The 21,484-nt window shown below is 37.6% G+C and overlaps 3 protein-coding genes and 6 non-coding genes across 9 annotated transcripts; 4 read left to right on the top strand and 5 right to left on the bottom strand.

Annotated features, from left to right (window-relative positions):
• Positions 1-259: 259 nt before the first annotated feature.
• si:ch1073-357b18.4 (uncharacterized protein LOC797129 homolog) lies at positions 260-4,647 on the top strand. The gene is made up of 4 exons (XM_026915580.3): positions 260-709; positions 873-929; positions 2,079-2,395; positions 2,521-4,647. The coding sequence occupies exons 1-4, from the start codon at positions 556-558 to the stop codon at positions 3,136-3,138; spliced, it is 1,146 nt and encodes a 381-aa protein (XP_026771381.3). The 5' UTR covers positions 260-555; the 3' UTR covers positions 3,139-4,647.
• Positions 4,648-4,917: 270 nt separating this feature from the next.
• trnar-ucg (transfer RNA arginine (anticodon UCG)) lies at positions 4,918-4,990 on the top strand. Its single transcript has one exon. It is a non-coding gene; the product is annotated as a tRNA-Arg (tRNA).
• Positions 4,991-5,176: 186 nt separating this feature from the next.
• On the top strand, positions 5,177-5,248 carry trnam-cau (transfer RNA methionine (anticodon CAU)). The gene has a single exon. It is a non-coding gene; the product is annotated as a tRNA-Met (tRNA).
• A 200-nt stretch (positions 5,249-5,448) lies between these two features.
• On the bottom strand, positions 5,449-8,253 carry mrpl58 (mitochondrial ribosomal protein L58). Its single transcript, XM_026914917.3, has 6 exons — positions 8,063-8,253; positions 7,906-7,933; positions 7,762-7,821; positions 7,566-7,648; positions 6,470-6,639; positions 5,449-5,740 (listed from the first exon to the last, which is right to left on the bottom strand). Exons 1-6 carry the CDS (start codon positions 8,219-8,221, stop codon positions 5,656-5,658), a joined length of 585 nt encoding a protein of 194 aa, XP_026770718.1. The 5' UTR covers positions 8,222-8,253; the 3' UTR covers positions 5,449-5,655.
• Positions 7,207-7,278, bottom strand: trnaq-cug (transfer RNA glutamine (anticodon CUG)). The gene has a single exon. It is a non-coding gene; the product is annotated as a tRNA-Gln (tRNA).
• A 152-nt stretch (positions 8,254-8,405) lies between the features above and the next one.
• trnaq-cug (transfer RNA glutamine (anticodon CUG)) lies at positions 8,406-8,477 on the bottom strand. The gene has a single exon. It is a non-coding gene; the product is annotated as a tRNA-Gln (tRNA).
• A 319-nt stretch (positions 8,478-8,796) lies between these two features.
• On the bottom strand, positions 8,797-8,868 carry trnaq-cug (transfer RNA glutamine (anticodon CUG)). The gene has a single exon. It is a non-coding gene; the product is annotated as a tRNA-Gln (tRNA).
• Positions 8,869-11,223: 2,355 nt separating this feature from the next.
• trnar-ccu (transfer RNA arginine (anticodon CCU)) lies at positions 11,224-11,296 on the bottom strand. The gene has a single exon. It is a non-coding gene; the product is annotated as a tRNA-Arg (tRNA).
• Positions 11,297-11,757: 461 nt separating this feature from the next.
• Positions 11,758-20,761, top strand: wdr45b (WD repeat domain 45B). The gene is made up of 10 exons (XM_026915915.3): positions 11,758-12,186; positions 12,748-12,822; positions 15,016-15,117; positions 15,794-15,881; positions 17,398-17,492; positions 18,320-18,510; positions 18,720-18,805; positions 18,884-18,985; positions 19,095-19,216; positions 19,458-20,761. Exons 1-10 carry the CDS (start codon positions 12,120-12,122, stop codon positions 19,562-19,564), a joined length of 1,035 nt encoding a protein of 344 aa, XP_026771716.1. The 5' UTR covers positions 11,758-12,119; the 3' UTR covers positions 19,565-20,761.
• Positions 20,762-21,484: the final 723 nt, after the last annotated feature.

Genomic DNA, 21,484 nt, shown 5'->3' with positions numbered 1-21,484 from the left:
CACGTGATCTTGACATAACTTGTAGTCAGTGAAGGCAAAATTCGCAAAATTAAATGGAGTCAGAGCTGTGCAAATGTAGTGAAACCAGACCACACACACACACACACACACACACACACACACACACACACACACTGCGTTCGCTCTTCCGCTTTCCATCGCTGTGGATACTTGACGTCTGCGCAATGCGTCTGCAAAAGCGCAGGCGCTGCGTGTGACGTAAGCGAGAGGCGACCAATGGCATTGTAGATGTACGCAGGAAATTTGCGCAGTTGCATCGTGAAGGGTGCAGCCATTATTTTTTGGTGCTTTACTAGTAACTAAACGTTGTAGACTAAGCAGAAAAATATATATATATATATATGATACCGCGAATCTTTTGCTAAGCTCTATCTTAGCTGTTGCTAAGCTGAGATTTCTGAGGCACTTTTTAGGGAAGTACACGCGGGAAGCCTGAGGACAGTGTGCGGTGTGTGTTTGTGCGTAGTCCTTAACCCCACCATAACACGGAACCATAACATTATTAACACGCACTATCTGAGTCCCAGTGCAGTGATGGACGTGTCGCTGAAAATCGAGTCATCTGAAAGTGTTATGCCTTCATCCTGCGATGACAGTCCATCTGCAGCTGAGTCGACTGCGAGCATTTCTTCTCTAATTGCGGCTCATCATGTCGAGCAGCTTAAGGAGCCGACCCCTGTGTTACTTTGTGAGTGGTACTGGTTACACTTTGTCCAGTAGTCACGAAAACAGCCTTGCATCTCAGATTCTACAGAAATCATAGGTTTAAATAGTTGCCATAGCTGCCATATATTGACCCTGCAAAAATAAACCTTTGTTTCTAATTGTCTTTCTGTGTTGGTGAATTGCAGACCCTATCAGCATTAACAGTGCTGTATCTGTATTTAGAGACCAGAAGGTGCCCCATGGTGAGTCTTTTCTTATAGGCATATATAATACACACTATCAACACATATTGCATATAAGAATACATTAAACACATGAATATGTAACTAAACCATAGCAAAGTATATTTTTTGACTAGGGATGCATTGATATAGTAAATGTAAATGTTACATGTAAATCTAAACATTAATTATAAATGTTTATGATATAAATACTATGGTATCATGATATTTTTTAGTTTTGTGTTACTTGCTTTATTTCTGGTTGGAGAACTTGTAGATTAATGTCGTTGTGTGTGTATAGGGCCCCAACAATGGCTCATGCCCAGGGCCCCCACCACCCTAAGACCAGCCCTGTTATTATTTAATTATCACAGTTGTATCGATACTGGCATCAGATTCCACACTCATTTACTCATACTTGTAAAAAGAGCAATGCTCTGATACATAGCATCCCATAACACGTGATACTATGTGACGTAAGCCTAGTTCACGTTGCAGCACTAATAAACAGATGACCCAAAATGACAGTGATTTGGACGTACTTCACAATTAACTATTAATAAAGCGAAGCACACTGTGTTCTCTGAAAATATCAAGAGGAGATTCCACAATAAAACACCTTATGGTGTTAAAACAGTAATAAATAGAGAGTGTGAGGTTAGTTACCTGAGCACGCAGAACAATTATCAATAAGCGTGGTCATTAAAAATAAGTGCACACAAAAGTATAGGCAAGTATTGAGTAGTAAAGTTAGCGTTCAGAGAAACTGTGACTCATGTGAGCACTTCAGGTCTGCGAGAACTGAGACACCTTGCATTCATTTTTAATGACCACGCTTGCTGATACCTTTTTGTGCACAGGTTGGTCAACCTTGCACTCTCTATTAAAGAAACTGTTTAAATGGCATAATATCTTTAACATAAACATTAACTCAGCACAAGGAGTTTATTGTGAACAGCACATAGCAGCAACCAACATAAACAGAGTGAAATAAAAATGTACTATAATGCCCATGATTGCTCACTGATAAATTTACACATAGCTAAGTAGGTTGCTCCTTTTGGTAACAGTATCAGTATTGACAAGTACCATGACAAATGTACTCGTACTCTGTCAGAAAAAAATGGTATCACTGCATTCCTAATACTGACCAATATATACTTTTGACAGTTGTTAGCAGGGAGGAAGCAAGAAAAGGTACTGCAGCACGGGGCTACCCTGAAGCAGTGTCTACTTCATCTGAGTTCACCCACCGTGCTATTGTGCATCTCATTGAAGCGATGCATCGTTGCTGGGACATGTACGGCTCCCATGAACGCTCTCGTCTCTTCCAGAATGTCCAGAGTGAGCTGGAGAACCTTGGCCACTCACTGCCAGTAGAAAAGATCAGAAGAAAGTGGAACAACCTCATTGTCACATACAAGAGAGTAAAAGAGCGCAGCAGGTTGGGCAGAGGCCAGGCCAAGACCTCATGGGAATACTTTGAGGTATGTTGAATTAATGCACTGAATTAAATACTTACTTTACTAAGTTTGGTTGGTTTTGTTATTCCATTTATATTGTTTTTACATGTTTTTCATCTTCTAATTTTTTGTGTCGCCTCACATAACAGATGATGGACAAAGTGTTAGGAAAAACAAAAATCAATCAGAGCGACCCTGCTTCAGCCACTCTTGTTGGATTTGCAGCCACAGCTAAAACAGCTGTAAGGTCAGAAGAGCACCAGCCGCATGGTGTGTCAGTCGCTGCAGTGGCCACCCCTTGTCTGCTCCCTAGTGGTCTCTTTACCACACCTTCCCCAATTCCAACGCTGGTGACATCCCCAATGCTTTGTAACACATCCCCAAAACCAAACCTCAGCCCTGCATGCAGCACTGACAGTTCCATGCCCACTGTTTCCCCCAAACCTGCCTCCAAGATCACAAGGCAGCCAGTGAAACGCAGGTTTCGGCATCTTCAGCTCGGTTCAGTGGCCTCTCGCTTTGCCCAGCAGCAGGGACACGCAGGTGAGCGTACTGCCCTTCTTCGCAATTTCATCACCAGTCATGAAGAACGCACACGCCTGGATGAGCAGCGTCAACGCAAAAAGGACGCCCGTGAGCGGCGCCAGGAAAGGACACTGGGTAGCATGGCTGAAGCGTTGGGAAGGATGGCAACAGCGCTGGAGTTAATCTCATCCAAGCAAGACACCATCATTGCCCTGCTCCAGAGACTGTCTGATAAGCATTAAGTAACAAATCAAAAGAAGATTTTTTAAAATATGTTTTTATTAGATTCAGATGGACCTATGTATGTGTGTGCAGTGTTATTTTTGCATTTATTGTTGGTTATAATTACAAGTAAATTTAAAAATATTACTGAAAAGCTGTAACAGGGTAAGACATTTTTCTTTTTTTATTTACATTAGTTTCTTAGGCATACTACATTTTTAAATACAGTACTGCTACTGATCACCACCTTAAAGTGTTCTGACATTCTATTTGATATATGTAATTAGAATAGTTTCAAGGATACACAGTCTGCATATAATGTTTTTTTTTTTTTTTTGATTAAGTTGAGCTAATAAGTAAGGTTGAGCTGTAACACTTAAATGTGAGCAGAGCAAATAAAAACAGGAGTTACTGTTTTTTTTTTTTTAAATACTCATGTAATTTATTTCACAGATGTTAAGAACATACAGTATCTTCATCCTAAGTATCCATTCACCAAAAAAAAAAAACAAAGTGTTGTAAGTGAAGTAGGCTTTTCAGATAATTAAATTATGCACTTTTACAAAAAAAAAGAGCAAAGCGTGTAAGGACTAAAAACCTTTACAATAACCATTAAATATATTAAATCGTTGTGTTGTATCCAACCACCATTCCTTGAATCAAGGGTTTCATACCATGAGTTAATACTACTTATCTCTTCGTTCACCAGGTAACATCTATAAAATGTATAAAAGACGGTACATTCCTTTTTCACTTTGTTGCTTGCAAATTTTGATAATATACATGATGCACTGCACGGAACTAGTCACGAGCTCAACTTCTTTCACCACTATTTTGAGAGAGTGGCTTTACACAAGTTACATACGGCTTATGTCTATGTTTTTAAGATCTCACATCATAGCCAGAGCACCAAGTAAAGTGCCCTTTATCTGAAAATCAAAAACATCATAATCATTAATGAGATTAGTGTCATTTATCTGAAAATCAAAAAACATCATCATCATTAATGAGATTAGCTCACCCCTGAATAATGTCACAAGGGCACAATGATCAGGTTCACAAAGCTCATAAACATGATAACTTATTCATGGTTCATGATCATGTTTTGTTTGTTTTTGGCAGATGAGACGAAGTTAGTGTTGTGACTATTGGTCAGCATCTACCCCTGAATTCACACTGTAGATGCAAATAATTTCATCCTGAAACATGGGAGCTGGGAACAGGTGAAGTTGGTCAGCTGTAACTGCACACAGCTCAGTAAAACTGTGACATGAGATGGTGGGAAAGAGAAGAAACAACACGACTTTTTTTCCACTTATCCTGAGTATCACTAGCATACAAACACTTTACTGTGCAACTGCAGCTTGCCTTTTTTTGTAGATCCTGATTTTAAACCGAGTTCATATAATATACAAAGTATGACTGAGCTCAGGTGATTTCTGTGGTGTTTCACTAATTAAAATAAAGAGGCGTTTCACTCTGAAACAGTTTATGTGGCTTGAAAAGTTTGTTAAACCTGAAGCGACGCTGTCACGTGCGAGGCGTGACTCTCGTCCAAAAACGCTTCCTTAAATGTGAACTGGCCTTAAATGTGAAAAATGTCTGAAAAGCTGACATTTTTCTTTAGTAACAGAACGGGTGTCAAAAAAGGTATGTAGATATGTAGATATGTAGACATTAGAAAGTAATATTAAATAAAGTACGTATGAGCATTCAGCACTATAAAATAATTTTTGGCCAGGGTCTCGTACTCAGTTTAAGATTTACATAGTCACCGTAGCAAATGCGTTCCCTACAGTGACCGCGTGGCCTAATGGATAAGGCGTCTGACTTCGGATCAGAAGATTGAGGGTTCGAGTCCCTTCGTGGTCGTCTTTTTCATTCCCACCCAAAAACCGCCAGAATCGTCATCTTACATATTTGACAAAGAACACGACATGTCTAAGGATAAAAAGGCTACTTCATACCTAGATTTATAAACTGCGCTATTGGCTACATTAGAGGCAATGGAAACAGTTGTAACTAAATAGCTGTTATAGTGCTCTGGATTTTCCGAATAGCAGAGTGGCGCAGCGGAAGCGTGCTGGGCCCATAACCCAGAGGTCGATGGATCGAAACCATCCTCTGCTAACCTCTTTTTTTTTTTTTTTTTTTCAGCATGTAAAAATATTACTGTAAACAAGATTATTCTTGTGTAAACGTGTCTGAAACCAGCTGTTTCATGTCATTTAATAGTACATAATATTTTTTAACAATATGTAAGACTTTAATAAATAACATTAATTATAATTTGATTTGTTCATTCAGTTCAGAATACAGAGTGCAAAACGTAGTTTTCACAATTAAATTTATTTACTATAACGCAAACAGTTACATAATACATAGATATTATCACTTTGGGGTTTAAATATGTATAGGAAAAGGAGAATATTCTTCTATCAGTTCATTCAAAAAGACATACAGTATTCACAATAAAAAAAAAACAGGTATAATATTTACAATATATTCAAAAAATAAAATATATTCACAGCTGCAATTCAGTCAAAATTAACCTGTCGTGCTTGCTTCGTTGAAGAATGGATCTTTTTCTGTTTGAGCCTTGCTAAATTTCTTTTCTCTAACCTGTGGGAAAAAAATAGATAAATAAATTTATAAGCTAATATACAGCAGCTTGCATAAGTGTTCCACATTTCGTAGTGTTACAACCTGGAACTGAAATGGACTTAATTGGGATTATGTTATTCATCTACACATAGTCTGCAAAATCATTTACCACTTAAAAAAAAAAAAAGTAAAAGTTGTGATTGCAGAAATATTCATCCTTGTTGCTGTGAAACCCCTAAATTAGTTCTGGTGTAACCAGCTGCCATGAGAAGTCACATAATTACTTATATGGAGTTTACCTGTATGCAGTTAAAGTGTCACATGATCTCAGTATAAATACATCTGTCCCTGGATGTCCCCAGATATTATTAGGGAACATACCTAAACAAACAGCATCATGAAGACCAAGAAGCTATCAAAACAAATCTGGGACTGGTCTTGGAAAGCATCAGTCAGGGTTTGGGTTATAAAAAAATCCCCTTTAACATCCAGGGGAACAAAATTAAATCTATTATTTAAAATGTGAATATAGCACAACAGCAACTCTGCCTAGAGGAGGCTGTCCAGCAAATGTCAGTGACCATTAAAGAAGGCATTAATCAAAGAGGCAACCAAAGGGGGTGTATACTTATACAAGGCACTGTACATTCATGAAAATGATGGCAGCATGTTACTGCTTTGTTAGCGACTGCTTAGTTTAATAAGTTTGATTTCACTAATAATTTTATTAGCCTTTGTAGGACATACCTTTTAGCCCTCAGCGCGAGATCCTCCGCTGATGGCTCTGGTGGTTGCTGACTGGCTTCACTAACGATCTCAGAGATTTTCTGTACACAGTCATCCAGGTTCCTCTGTTGGCTTCTGCTAACCTCTGAAGTTACAATTAACTCACCAGCTTTATTTATCCGAGTTTTATTCTGTAAATGTAGGTAAAGTTAGCTCGAAGGGTAAATGGATTAAAAAATATTTATCTTGATATAAATCAAGAAAAATGCATTTATTTATTTCTTTTCACTGAAGTGTGAACTGAAGTGAAGTGACGTGTGGCCAAGTATAGTGACCCATACTCGGAATTTGTGCACTGCATTTAACCCATCCAAGTGCACCGTGAACACACACCCGGAGCAGTGTTTCATTGTCTCTGTACTCATACTCTGACAATGACATTAAAGTTGAACCTAACCTAACCATGAACCTCCATGAAATAATCTAGATAATATTTGTCATGACAGTTCAGTCCTGTTTGCAGACTGTACAAATTGCGATAAACATGAACATGCTGTTATGGGAGCCACCATATTGATTTGAAGGAAGGTGCTACTTCCGTATAACAGACGTGTGTATATTTTGCTAAATGAAAATGCACATGAGAGGACTAATGAAAACATTGCATTGCCTCAAGTGAGTATATGCCTATGGCTAGAAGATAATGATATAACTGGATGAAACCTACTTATTGAATTATGGCTTTTAAAACGATGGGAAGGTCCCACCGAGATTTGAACTCGGATCGCTGGATTCAGAGTCCAGAGTGCTAACCATTACACCATGGAACCACTTAGGAACACGTTTTGTCCCTGAAAACTAACTAATTAAATGTGAAAAACTATGACTTAAGATACAATCACGCTATTTAAAAATAATAAATAAATAAATAAATAAATAAATAAATAAATAAATAAATATATACAATTCTCTGTCGGTGCAAAACAGTTAAATATGTTTGGGTCACAAATATGTTGGCGCACACGGTACTACTTTAAGAACCAAATCATTTTACTATTTCTGTGCAGTCAGTCTCTATTTCTATTTCTGTGCAGACAGAAATAGTCTCTTTCCTTACCTTTAAGAGGATCTCCTTTCTCACCTCCTCAGGAATCCATTCTGCTGTCTGAACATGAAACCGAACCTCTGCTTTTGTATTGACTACAAAAGAGCAGACAAATAAAAATGTCTTCTTTTTTGGCTTACACAAAGTCTTTAATGATTGGAAGTAATAATTCTGTGCAAGGTGACCCACTAAATACTCATGATACAACCTTTGTTTACGTGTTGACCTCCTGGTCCGCTGCTCCGACTGTAAGTTATTTTAAGTTTATCTGTCATAAGACAACGCAGATTAAAACAGGAGTTAAAACACACAGCAGCTGTTATTATACACATTATGAATAGCACGTACGTACCGACTGGGATGTCAGCAGGCTGATCACCCTGTTGAATGTATAGAGCTAATGAGTTGTACTTTTCTTTAATTCAGTACCGAATTAAAACAATAACTAGCATTTCAATCTGTCTAAGTCAAAGTCGATCTGTTTTCTGTCGATGTAGTCTATACCTTACCTGTGAATTATCCGAGTGCTTGGCCAGAAGCTTTTTGCCACTGCCTAAATGGCGAATTAAAAATGTATCGCAGTTTAGTCTAGATAATATTTGTCGTGACAGTACAGTCCTGTTTGCAGATCGCGAGAAACATAAACATGCTGTTATGGGAGCCGCCATATTGATTTGAAGGAAGGTAGGTACTACTTCCGGGTAATGGACGTGTGTATATTTTGCTAAATGAAAATGTACATAACAGGACTAATGAAAGCGTTCCATTGCCTCGTGTGAGCACATGGTAAGAAGATAATGATGTAACTGGATGCATCCTACTTACTTAATTGTGGTTTTAAAGAGATAATGAAGGTCCCACCGAGATTTGAACTCGGATCGCTGGATTCAGAGTCCAGAGTGCTAACCATTACACCATGGAACCGGCTAGAAACAGCAAGCTCTTATGGGAGCTGCCATATTGAAAGTCCACGTAGCCTCTGGGTAATGGATGTGTGTATACTTTGTGAAATGTACATAAAATGTACATAAGAGGTCTAATGAAAACGTTGTAATGCCTCAAATAAATACACAGTAACAAGGTGATGACGTACCGGCGTGCAACCTACGTATTGAATAATGGGCTTTTTGAATAATAATTGAATAATAATGAATTGAATAATAACCTGCTTTGTAATAAATGACGCAACTGCGTGCAGCCTACGTATTTAATAATGGTTAAAAACCGGCTTTATAATAAAGGAAGGTTCCACCGAGATTTGAACTCGGATCGCTGGATTCAGAGTCCAGAGTGCTAACCATTACACCATGGAACCAGTTGGAAGCCGGAGCTCATATTTAGACTTTATAAATATTCATTAAGCTTAAGAGAAACGGTATCTAGGCCTGATGCGGGAATACACCTTTTGAGTGGACGTCCATCACAGAGCACCACATGCACAAACCTAGAGGCAATCTAAAGTAGCCAGTACACCAGAATGTTTCTGGGAGATGGGAGGAAACTGGAGAACCCGGAGAAAACCCACGCGACACAGAGAGAACATGTGAACACAAAGACAGCAACCCAAGCTCAGGGAACTCAGTCTGGGGACCCAGCAGATTGCTGGTCCGCAGATTGCTGGTCCGCTGAGCATAGCTATAGCTATTATTTGTTTAAATATTAATATATAGTTAGTTTATTAGTTTGTCTTTGCTACAAAGAACACTAATGACTTTATAAACATAAACTGGTAAAATTGGTACCAATAGGTGAAGCTAGGTACCCCCATCCATTCAGCAAATACTAGCAGATACTGCAGTACAGGAATGACTTGACAATTTTCATTAAGAAGGAAATGATTCAATATTTGACAATATCACTGAAAGTGCTATGACACTAAACAGTTTGATTTGGCTCTGATCAATATGACCATTAATTTGCAAACGATGATGATGTAGAGAAGGACTATTTTGTGTATCAGAGTTATGGCCAAATCACCTTGCTAGCCAAGTAACACTTCAGAATAAAAATAGAAATTATTTTGCACACAGTAGTTGTCTGTCCTTTTTCGATAATAATCAATTAATAATCAGTTATAATCAATAATAACAAGTTTAATCAATTATAATCAATTTATGATTGTTGCCTCAATTCATTTCAAACGTTGCCTTTGAAATTGATACAGCAATCCAAATCATCTGATTGTTTCTACTAGCTACGCTGCTGGATTAGAGCAATCTCACTAACTCTCACTCACTTTCTGCATGATAACTGCTTTATTCTGGTCAGGGTTGTGATGGATCCGAAGACTTGTTGTTGAAAATATTACCTTCTGAAGGCAGATAGAAGTTAAACTCACAGAGACACAGTTGACTCCAAAGCAATATGTTTATTCTTGTCATGGCCAGGGAGAACAGCTCCGTCGACCAAATTGTTACATGCCATTATATAGTTCATATATTATATACATTATATAGTTCATAGCTAGTGTCTGATGATTGGATAGAGGTAAACAAAGAACTCCATACTTATTGGTTAAAATAGGCCATCAACCATTATCATACCATCATTCATTATCATACAAGATTACATAGTTAACAGGAAAGGAAATACATATATGGTGTAAATCTGAGATTACCACAACTGTAAGAACTGCTGATAACAATTACTTCATCTTCACCTCAAGGTCATACTCTTCCTCTGTTTATCATACATAACAAGACATGACCGCAGTTTCACATCAAATGTCTCTAGAGAATCTCTCTATGCCTTATATCAGACCCTCCAGAACATCTTCCCGTTATCTCACATACAACAAATCTGAATATAATGAACTAGTGCACTAGACTTCTTAGTGCACCCATAAAAGTGTTGCATCTATGGAGTATGTGATGAAAACTAAGTATAACTAAGAAATAACTAATATATAAGTGATTAACTCATTAGTAGAAGTATGAAATTAAATAATTTTCCATAGCCTCTCCAGGGAATACTGGGCGTGAGGCGGAAACAAATCCTGAATGGGACACCAGTCCAGCAGGGCATCATGCACATACATTCACACACTCATTCACACCTAGGGGCAATTTATCTTAGCCAGTCCACCTACTGGCAGGTTTTCGGGAGGTGGGAGGAAACTGGAGAACCAGGATGAAACCCATGCAGACTTCAATTTCATCACATGTATGTGCAAGCACATACTCTTTCAAATATGTGCTTCTGGATCTTGTGTACATCTGGAGGATTAAAAGTGATGTCCACTACTTATCCATTTGGTTTCTAAGCTGAACTGTAATGTGTAGTGATTTCATGCACAGCAAACAGACTGACGAGCCCGGTTTCTCTTTAACACTTTCCGCTGTCTGCAGGATTGTTGTCATGATCTCATATTAAAAATCTTCATTTAATATAGAAAATCCTGGATACTTACTACAGAAAAAAGGAGTGCTGTATGTTTTTAGTAATATGAAAAAATGGAGAGCTGAAACACAGCTTTTACAAACAGTTTTTAGTAAAATACCTGTTTGGCAAAAGTTTGTGTTGTGTTTAAAAATTTAACCACGTTTAACCACATTACGAAAACATTGTGGCCCATTTTGACTTTCAGTGGTCACACAGCTGGTGTAGTAAGTTTTTTACATTCATACACTCAGTGATTAAGATACGATGAAATTTTACAGAAAATTAAGCCCACCCCAGATGGGACTCGAACCCACAATCCCTGGCTTAGGAGGCCAGTGCCTTATCCATTAGGCCACTGGGGCTGTAAGGAGGAGGTTGGAGATATACCGTTATAAACGAATGCTTTGTTTCGCAGCTGTTTAATTTTATGTCATTTATAAGACAATGTTATTTATACGTTAATTAAAATAGGATACGTAAAATACAAATGCAGATATTAGCTCATTGTAGGTTCGAGGCCCATCTGGGGAGATATCTTTTTTTTTTAATACTTTCGTAAAATTTCAACACATTTTAATATTTAAGGGTGTAAAGGCCTATATTTATTCTATTGATGTAGTTTTACCGTTTATTTCATAGTGAACACAACATGCTGTATTGCGACATAACGCATCTCTTGTATTTTATTTTCCTCATTCGCATTTTATTATAACTGACTGCTTTGGTGTTTTTAGCTCTGCCTTTTATACTTTTCATTCTTGTGTAAACTGTGACAATAAATCTACATCCAGTAACAGTTAGCTGAAGGTTGCAGCTCAGACAGGAGTGTTTCTCCTCCCTACGGATTTACCACAGCGCCTCTCCTTCCTCTGAAGCCGAAACAGGCGGATTTCCACCTTTAAAACGGGGGCAATTCAGACTGAAATCAGGTGTTAGCTTGGTAGTTAGCTACCCTCCAAATACAGCATCTCCAATCCATTGCTCTGGCTGATCATTTTGCCTGTGGTTGTTGGCTATCTTCTGAGCTTCCTGCTGAGGAAGGAGGGAGCAGGGGACAGGAGCACTTGGTGATACAGCAAAGCCAAACCCCATATCCTATAGAGCCTAGCTAGAGGAATGGTGTCTTTTCGGTTAAACTCAAGTAGGTGATTTTGACAGTTACGGGCTATATAACTTTCACGCACCATGAATTTACTGCCATCCAACCCTCACGGAAATGGACTTCTTTATGCTGGATTCAACCAAGATCATGGTAGGATGTTTTTGTGTTGTTCCTGTTGAGCTAAGCTAAGCTAAGCTAAGCTAACGTCACAATCGCTATGGCGTGAAGGCGACAGCCAGTGGTAGCTGCATTAGCAAGATAGCTAATAGTTTGAGGTCGACTTAGTGAAGATAGATGTATATTTTGGACTGATAGCTATCTAACCGCTGGTGTATACAGAACAGCTAAAGGAGCTAGATGGAAAAATAACGGTTGCTAGTGTTGCCTTTATCAGAGTTTTTATGACAGCTCGGTTAGTTCTCGGTTTGCTAGGTAGGTAGATAGCTAGCTAACTTGCTAAATGTGGTTTGTTTATACCCCCGAATGTGTTTATTTTATTAACAAACGCCAAGAAAATTGCATGAGCAAGGTAGCTGTTGTCAGGTTGAAATACATTATGGTGCAAAACATCTGAATATTTGTTTATTTGTAAAATGTATAACATTATCTCATTCGGCTACCTGAGTTACTTTTTTATTATTCAGAGAGAAATAATCTGTTTAAAAAGCACACATTTATAGTCTTATTGTTCTTTTTTTCCCCCATTTTCAGGATGCTTTGCATGCGGGATGGAAAATGGCTTCAGGGTGTACAACACAGATCCTCTTAAAGAAAAAGAAAAACAAGGTGACTGCTGCTGATTGACATGTGACCTGACAGATCACTAACCTTCCTAACTCAATCACTGGGATGAGTGCTGCAGAACATACTTTACTGATGTATACATAATGATAACGCATAAATATAGGCTATAACAAACTTCATTCATTTTAACACTTTTGTTAAAAGTATGTGGAAGGCTATATAAGGAAGTTAACAACTCAGTCTACAGTCCAGCACATGATTTTCCAGTATGATCACTTAAAATAAACACACAAGTATCTTGAGTATGCTGCTCATAGCTGTTGTGTGAGTTGTGAGATTTCTAAATTAGTTTTTTCCTCCCATGTTTCTAAATTAAATGGCCATTCACAACTACTTTTGGTGGGTGACCCCATTTTTTAGGGCTCAAAGTTCTCATGGGGGCAGTGATAGCTCAGTGGTTAAGACATTGGACTTCTGCTCAGAAGGTTGTGAGTTAAATCGCAGTACTACCAAGCTGCCACTGCTGGGCCCTTGAACAAGGCCCTTAACCCTCGACTTAATTCTCATTGTGTGGAGCATTCATTTCTGTGAATTTCTTTCTTGCTCCGATTTAGTAAATATAACATGCAAATACATTATATGGCCAAAAGTATGTGGACACCTGACCATCACATCCATATGTAATTCTTCCCCAAACTGCTGCCACAAAGTTGGAAGCACACAATTGTCTAGAATGTCAATGTATGCTGTAGCATTAAGATTTCCCTAGAACTAAGGGGCCCAGACATGTTCTAGCATGACAGTGCACCTGAGCACAAAGCGAGGCCCGTAAAGACATGAGGCCCTTTCGCACTGCGGGAACCTTTTCATAGTACCTGAACTAATTGTGGAACTACCCACTTTTTGGCATTTTCGCACCTCTGGAACTGGGTGCAATTTTAGTACCGGACTGCCTTTTCCGAGAACCAAATTACAGCTCCTACTCCGGAGCAGGGTCTAACCAGCACAACTGGTACTATCCGTGACGTAAGTAGACGTTGATTGGCCAAACACGTACGAAAACGCCCTCACCCTCCATGATTTAAAACGCCGTGTAAACATAATGTAGTGTCAACTTATTTCAAGTATGGAGAACAGCGATAGATGGACGCGAGACACAACAAAAACACAGCTCCGATCACAGCGTCCTCCATCCTCCGGTTGTTTACGTTGTTCTTCTTTGTTTCCGTTGTTGAACGCCACGCACAAATGACATCGCTGTCAACCGGCTTATGTCACTTCCCAGTGCCCACTGTCGGTGCGAATGCAACCCTTTAAACGGTACTGGGAAATAGTTCGCACTTTAGTACTGTAAATTTAGTTCTGGAACTAAAGCGGTGCGAAAGGCTCTATGGTTTGCCAAGGTTGGAGTGGAAGAACTAGCCTGCACAGAGCCCTCACTTCAACCCCGTTGAACACCTTTGGGATCAACTGGAACGCCAACTGCACACCAGGCCTTCTTGTCTGACATCAATACCTGACCTGCTCTTGTGGCTGAATGAGCACAAATCCCCACAGCCACACTCCAGAATCTAGTGGAAAGCCTTTGCAGAAAAGTGGAGGTTATTATAACAGCAAAGGCAGGGACCAGCTCCATGTTAATTGCAATGGTTTTGGAATGGGCACATATGCGTGTGATGTTCAGGTGTCCACATACTTTCGGCCACATATTGAATGTGTAAGTATTATAAACATGCATTACCTCTGTATGTGATCACATAAAGTTTGTTAATCCAATGAGATTTTACCTGTATGTTCTGTGTCTGTTATAACTTTAACACAGTTAAATTATAAAGACACGACACATGCTACTGTAGTAGGCTATGGACTGAAATATCGTCCACACACTGTATAGGTTATGGGCCTACATTGCAAAATATAGCATGAATATTGTATTTTGTAGTGTTTCTAGCTAGAAGCCATGACTGTGCTACACAAAAATACACTTACTTTTGTTATAAATAGTCTTTCTAATATAGAACTACATTAGAAATAACTGTTGGTAAAAATGACCTGCCACCTAATTCGCATCCAAAGCGACCCCAAGGCTATGCATAACTAAGTGAGACAGAATGACAGTCCTGTTTAGAAAATGTGAAGCATGATAGCATGTGGTTGAGTGCTGTCATTTGATAGAGCATCTACTGCTCAAAATGTGGTCCTGTGAAATTGATTGAAGTTGTGTTTGGCTTACAGAGTTCCTTGAGGGTGGAGTTGGGCATGTTGAGATGCTCTTTCGATGCAACTACCTTGCACTTGTCGGAGGAGGCAAGAAACCCAAGTACCCACCTAATAAAGGTATGTTCTCTTGCACAGTATGGGCAAAATAGCATATTGTATACCTCTGAACATTTCAATTAATAGGACATTCAGTATAATGAATGAAAATGCATGAATGAATTTTTGAATATTTGTTTGTAGAGGTCAGTATTGCAGTAAGGTTTTTCTGCTGAGGGTTTAGGGAGGCAAATTCAAGCATGCAGAAACACACTGGCCATTGTTAAAAAGTTGTTTAGATAAAAGAACAGTTTTGAGAATGCAGAATGATGTTATGTGGCAACTTAAAAAAAAATCATGCAGTGATATCCAAGCGTCTTTAAATATCCCAGCTGTGTGTTTGCATGCCTGAGGCAACCACATCCGTATCCATGTCCTCAGCCTGGTGGATCTACACAGTACCTCTTATATGCTTATTACTTATTATTAAAAGTACTAAATAGTTACATCTATACGTTCTGATTCACATTTACAAATCACAGGTTGTATCGTTATTAATATTATGCGCTGTTAAAATGTTACACTCAAATTTCACATCCTCTTGAGTTTGATCATACCGATAAGCGGAAAATGAAATAAATAGGAATTTGACTTTGATTTATAAAAAAAAAAAAAAAAAAAGGCCATTGTATTAAAATCGTACTTCCTCAATAATTGTTTTTAAAAGTTACATATGTATGCTTTTCTTTTTTACTAGTGATGATCTGGGATGACCTTAAGAAAAAGACTGTGATTGAGATTGAGTTTTCCACAGAAGTCAAAGCTGTTAAGCTACGAAGAGACAGGTATTTGTCTTTACTTTCAAATGATAATTTTGAGCGTTAATTCAAATATGCCATTCACTCTCATTTCATCAATATCATTAAAGCCCCTGTCAACTTATTGCAAAAGAAAGAACTTTTTTTCAGTGAAAAGAGTTCTGAATTTATTTCTTCTGCTTTTTTCTGTCTGATCTGAGTTGGGTGTTACTACATTTGGTAGAGCTGAGATGGAGAATTAACCATCTCCTTCCATAGCTTTACCGCAACCAAGGAAACTAAAGTGACTTCATTCCTGCTCTCTCGGCCTCTTTGTGCCTGAGCTTGAGGAAACTGCATCTTTCTACAGTGTTAGTTTTATACACATTTTATACACAGTGTAGTATTTTATTGGTGAGCATTTCTACCTTGCGTTTTTTTTTTAAACCTTTATATGAATGAATACACCAACGCAGCATGTAATGAGTCGCAACTTGTTTGAAAACAAGTGGAAGTTCAGCTCTGTCATTCCTACATGTTTTTTTTTTTTTTTTTTTAAACTAACACTTCAAGTATTCGTTAGTCATTGTGATCTGACACATCCACACAGTTCTGAACATGCAGAAAATAGGACCTTTTATTTAGACTTAAATCATAGTTAGAGATATATATTTCTTGAATGTACCACTGGTAAATGCTTGTTTAATGACAGATCTTTAGTTTTTTTTATTGTTTGAAATCAAGTTGCCAGGGGCTTTAAATTCTGAGGTCAAAGCACTACACTCGCAAACAAGAATCTCTAGCAGTCTTTTGCAAGTCATGCAAGCCTACCTTGCATCATCTTCTGACTCTAACTCTTTACATGACTGGTGTGGGAAATAAAAGTAGTTCTGGCTGCATTTCCTTAAAGTGCTCACATCATCAAATTAAAAAACAGTTGATTAGGGCTGCATGATGGTTAATAAAATAATCCAATTTAGCAACAAATCTAAATTGGTATTCACATTGTATATTACATTGTGTATTACAAATCACATTGTATATTAGAGTATATTCCTTTAAATGTGTAAAAACTTTAATCAAAATAACCATTTTATCAAAAACCATTTTGAAATATAAATCGGAACCAAGTCATTTATCGAAACAGGACCAGTATCTAACATTAGCCATTATTTAACATTAATTGATGTCAGCTAAGCTCACCAATAGCACAGTCCATTATGTTTAATTAAGGAAGCCAAAAATCGTGATTCAGGATTAAAATAAAGTGAATTATTCTTTTATCTTTGCTGGTGTGTCAAGTGAAGCTTATTCTACTAAATGAAAATGAGACGTTTGTCCTCACAAAAATGGGACAATTTAGGTATGGGAATGAGTACCAACTGATAGTACAGCAATTTAGACTCTAATACAAATTCTGTATTAAATATTAAGCTGAATAGTACTTGGTCCTTGTGCTTTATTTTATATTTATCTACAGCTTATCTAATTATATATGATGTATAAGGGTTACTAGCTAGCGTATCTTAATACATAAAGCCAGAATTTGTCTGTGTTTTATCAGAATTGTGGTGGTCCTGGATTCAATGATCAAAGTCTTCACTTTCACACATAACCCTCACCAGCTGCATGTCTTTGAAACATGCTACAACCCTAAAGGTATGTCTCTGTACCATACTCTAAATAAACTGTACTGAAATATTCAATGGGCCTCATTTATCATGTCTGGAAACGATTTTGTATACTAAACCACACTACACACTCCTGCCAGATTTATTAAGGTTATGGTAATGCTGTTTTTTTTTTTTTTTTTTTTTCTTTTTCCCCCCCATACTCACATGTATGTTGGTAAATGCCAATCACCCGTGTTTACGGCACAGTTGAATTACATTTAGTGACGCCCACAAATCTTCGTAAAAGACAAAGCTCACAGAGTGCTGAAAATGACTAAACAGTGAAAGACTGCCTTTTAAGTGAGGTGTGTGCTAAAACTTCAGCCCGTGCAGCATATCAGCTACTATAGACACACACTAACTCTCCCTCCTTTTATATGGCAGCATTTCTGTTGTCCCAATTGAATTGCTGGTCTTATTTGTCTTTATTTATGTATTGCTTTCTTTATGCTATTTAAAACTTGACAGAATAAGTCATATAAAATTGAAGTAACTCATACCAACTATACAATTTGAAGCTGATCAATCAAGGTTCACTGTAGTGCGTCTACTTTAGGATAGGAACATTTTTCCAAACTGAATTCTTCTAAATATGACATTTCTTGTTTAAACGCTCTTGCAGATGATTTACAGATGCACTTGTTCATATCCATTTGTTTCATATCATGAGGCTTATTGTTATTTTGTATGTTGGTGATGTTTCAGGTCTTATTAAATGGACTTAAAATTGGGTGATTAGTAGATACTGATTTGTTTTCTTCCCTAATATTTTCAGATAGTTGATGCAGTTTACTTCTTTGATTATCTTTGCAGGTTTGTGTGTTCTGTGTCCAAACAGCAACAACTCTTTGCTAGCATTTCCTGGCACCCACTCTGGACATGTGCAGATAGTAGACCTGGCCAACACAGAGAGGCCTCCGGTGGACATTCCTGCCCACGAGGGAGCTCTGTGTTGTATCGCCCTCAACCTCCAGGGCACACGGATAGCCACGGCTTCAGAAAAAGTGAGAAACGGATGTGGAAGTTTTGACACAAGCATGGAGATTTTGAACAATATTGCTTTGTGAATTTTTCTGTATAAACAAGTTTTCACCCCAAAGTAAATAAATAAATCATGATTTAAAGAAAGAATTTATGAGATGCTTTGATTTAGAAAAAAAAAAAAAGGAATAGTGTAGATGTGTACGGTCTAACTTGGTTTTCATTTCTTCAGGGGACTCTGATCAGAATATTTGACACATCTGCAGGTCATCTGATTCAGGAGTTAAGACGAGGATCACAGACTGCAAACATATATTGGTGAGTTGTTTTGATCCATGATTCCAAACCATGTCCAAGTGTCTGTAGTAAGTATTTAATGCTTGTGTTTTCTTGCAGCATTAACTTCAACCAGGATGCATCTTTAATCTGTGTGTCGAGTGACCATGGGACTGTCCACATATTTGCTGCAGAAGATCCCAAAAGGAATAAGCAATCAAGGTTTGAATCAAAATTTGAAGGCATTTGCTGGACATTTCTTTAGAGTTGTTAACTGTGTCTCCTTGTAGATTTGCTGCTTCTTACCCATAGATATGTTGCTTTTTTACAGCTTGGCCTCAGCCAGTTTCCTACCCAAGTATTTCAGCTCCAAGTGGAGTTTCTCAAAGTTCCAGGTCCCATCTGGCTCACCCTGTGTCTGTGCCTTTGGAACTGAGCCCAATGCAGTCATAGGTGAGGAGGAATTGTGTATTAATTTATCAGACTTTAGTTAAAAATTAACTAATCAGGTGTGACATAGTGATATGAAAACCTCATTCATGCCCTCAGAAAACAGAAAATCCACAGGCTCCTTTTATAGTTTACAACCATTGGATTAAGAATGAGTTTGTGGCAAATCATTTCCTTTGTAAAGAGTTTGCTGACTTTCTGAGCACACCTACTAAAATTTACTTTTTCTTTCTTCCCTTTTCAGCCATTTGTGCTGATGGCAGCTATTACAAGTTCCTGTTCAACCAAAAAGGGGAGTGTTCCAGGGATGTATATGCCCAATTCTTGGAAATGACTGATGAGAAGATCTGAGCACAGACCGTACTTGGATTCAATTGATTTTTTTTTTTTTTTTTTATTTCCTGACATCTCCAAATTTGAAGAATGTCAGAGGAATAACTATGTGGCATTCCTGACTAAGTGACTCCCTGGTGCAGGAAGACTAAGAGATCTGTAATCTCACTAGCCAGTTTTTAAAGAACTTAAAAGAAACTCTGACCACTGGAGAGATGGATGAATAAACTGACTGCAGACATTCAGTGGAGTGAGAAGAGGGGAAACTATTTTTGAATGACAACAGTTGCTTTTTAAAAGGTCTTCCATGAGAACTGCTGTTTTATAAGCATAGAGTTGGCTAGAAGAATATTTGTCCACTAACTAACCTACTATAGTGAGTGCCTCTGTCATTACTGAAGAGGAAGGATGAGTGTATGCTTATTCATCAGTCACAATATGTATGTGCATAATACTGGTAGCCTTAGGTTTTGTTTTACCTGTTGTATAAACACAAAATGCCAGGCATATGTAACTGCAACAATATAACATAGTACAACAGAACAGCAACTACAATGTAGATATGTTTTTTTTTTCATTCATTGTTACTTACATGTATGTGCAATTTTCATTAATTTTTATCACAGGTATTGAGAGTTAATCTGTCTGAACAAATTAGTATTTGCTTAATGCATTTTAATAGCATGTGCATAACCACACGTGTTGTATAAATCGATTACAGATGTCCTCTTCATGATTAGTCATCAGACAGAGAGAGATGCATCCTGTTAAACCAGAATTTGATCTTTTAAAAAAAAAAAAAAAAAAAGAATTTGGGTTGCTAAAAAAGGTTTGGTTTGAAATTTGAAAAGTGATTGGTGTATCATTACAGATATGGAAAGATGGTCTTCATTTCAGTTAGTTAAATGAAATCAATCTTTTTTTTTTTTTTGGTCTTTTTTTGCCCTATTAATGTGACAGCAAAAATATTACCAAAGTGCCCAACGGTAACATCTATATGCTTGAACTGTATTCATTTACTTGTTTTTCTATTTTTTTTCCCCAAACTTTGTTGATTAGAAGCTTATTTCATGCTTTTGTCGTGATTGTAAATGTATAAGTGATTACACATAATGCAGCGTTAAACATGCTGTAATGTACGCTATGACTGTATTGCGCAGGGAGACATAGCTCACAATGTATCATGTAACAAATTAAACACGATTGTAAAACCGAGTCTGGTAATTGGTTGATCAGTGCGTGTGCTGATTGGCTATTTGCAGTGTTTTGTCACGCCCACCAAATGACGTCACATATTTACCAACACCAGTAGCTACTACAAAGAACGTTTTTGACAATATTGGTGTCTACTGAAATATCTTTCTTCTGTTTTTTTATGCTTCTTTTTTTTATTATTATTAGTTTAGTCACTAATTACAAAACTATTACTACTACTAATTATGGTTGTATTAAACCATTCGACACACTTTTCTATAATTAAAGATTAATTTGAGGATCTGATAAAAGCATGGATAGTGTAGGTGGCATGGCTTTATGTTTTCCGCTTCAGAGATGCACATTACTGTCTGAAATAATGTTACTTAATAGAAATGATAATTTTTTTCATGAGACACCAGTCGATATACCAGAACAGTCTGCAATGTGTTGAGTATATGTTTTCTGAGTAGTTAATTAGTAAACCATTACCCCATGCCTGTGTCTAACATCTTATAATTGTGAATGGTGAGATCAGGTACAGTGATGAGAGCAGCTACAGTAGTCTTTTAGGACTGATAATATGTGATCATATCATTTAGTTCACTCTCAGTAAAATCAGTAACATTGTTTTATACACTGGAAGCTGCACCTCAGAATGAACGTTAGTAACGTATTTGAGCAATCATGACAAGGTGTGACATTATTATTATAATTATTATTAATAATATTAATAATAATTAT

The sequence above is a fragment of the Pangasianodon hypophthalmus genome, chromosome 12 (assembly GCF_027358585.1).
Source record: "Pangasianodon hypophthalmus isolate fPanHyp1 chromosome 12, fPanHyp1.pri, whole genome shotgun sequence".
NCBI classification, from domain to species: Eukaryota; Metazoa; Chordata; class Actinopteri; order Siluriformes; family Pangasiidae; genus Pangasianodon; species Pangasianodon hypophthalmus.
Note: the sequence above shows the minus strand (reverse complement) of the source record. Positions and strands in the feature narration are given on the sequence as shown.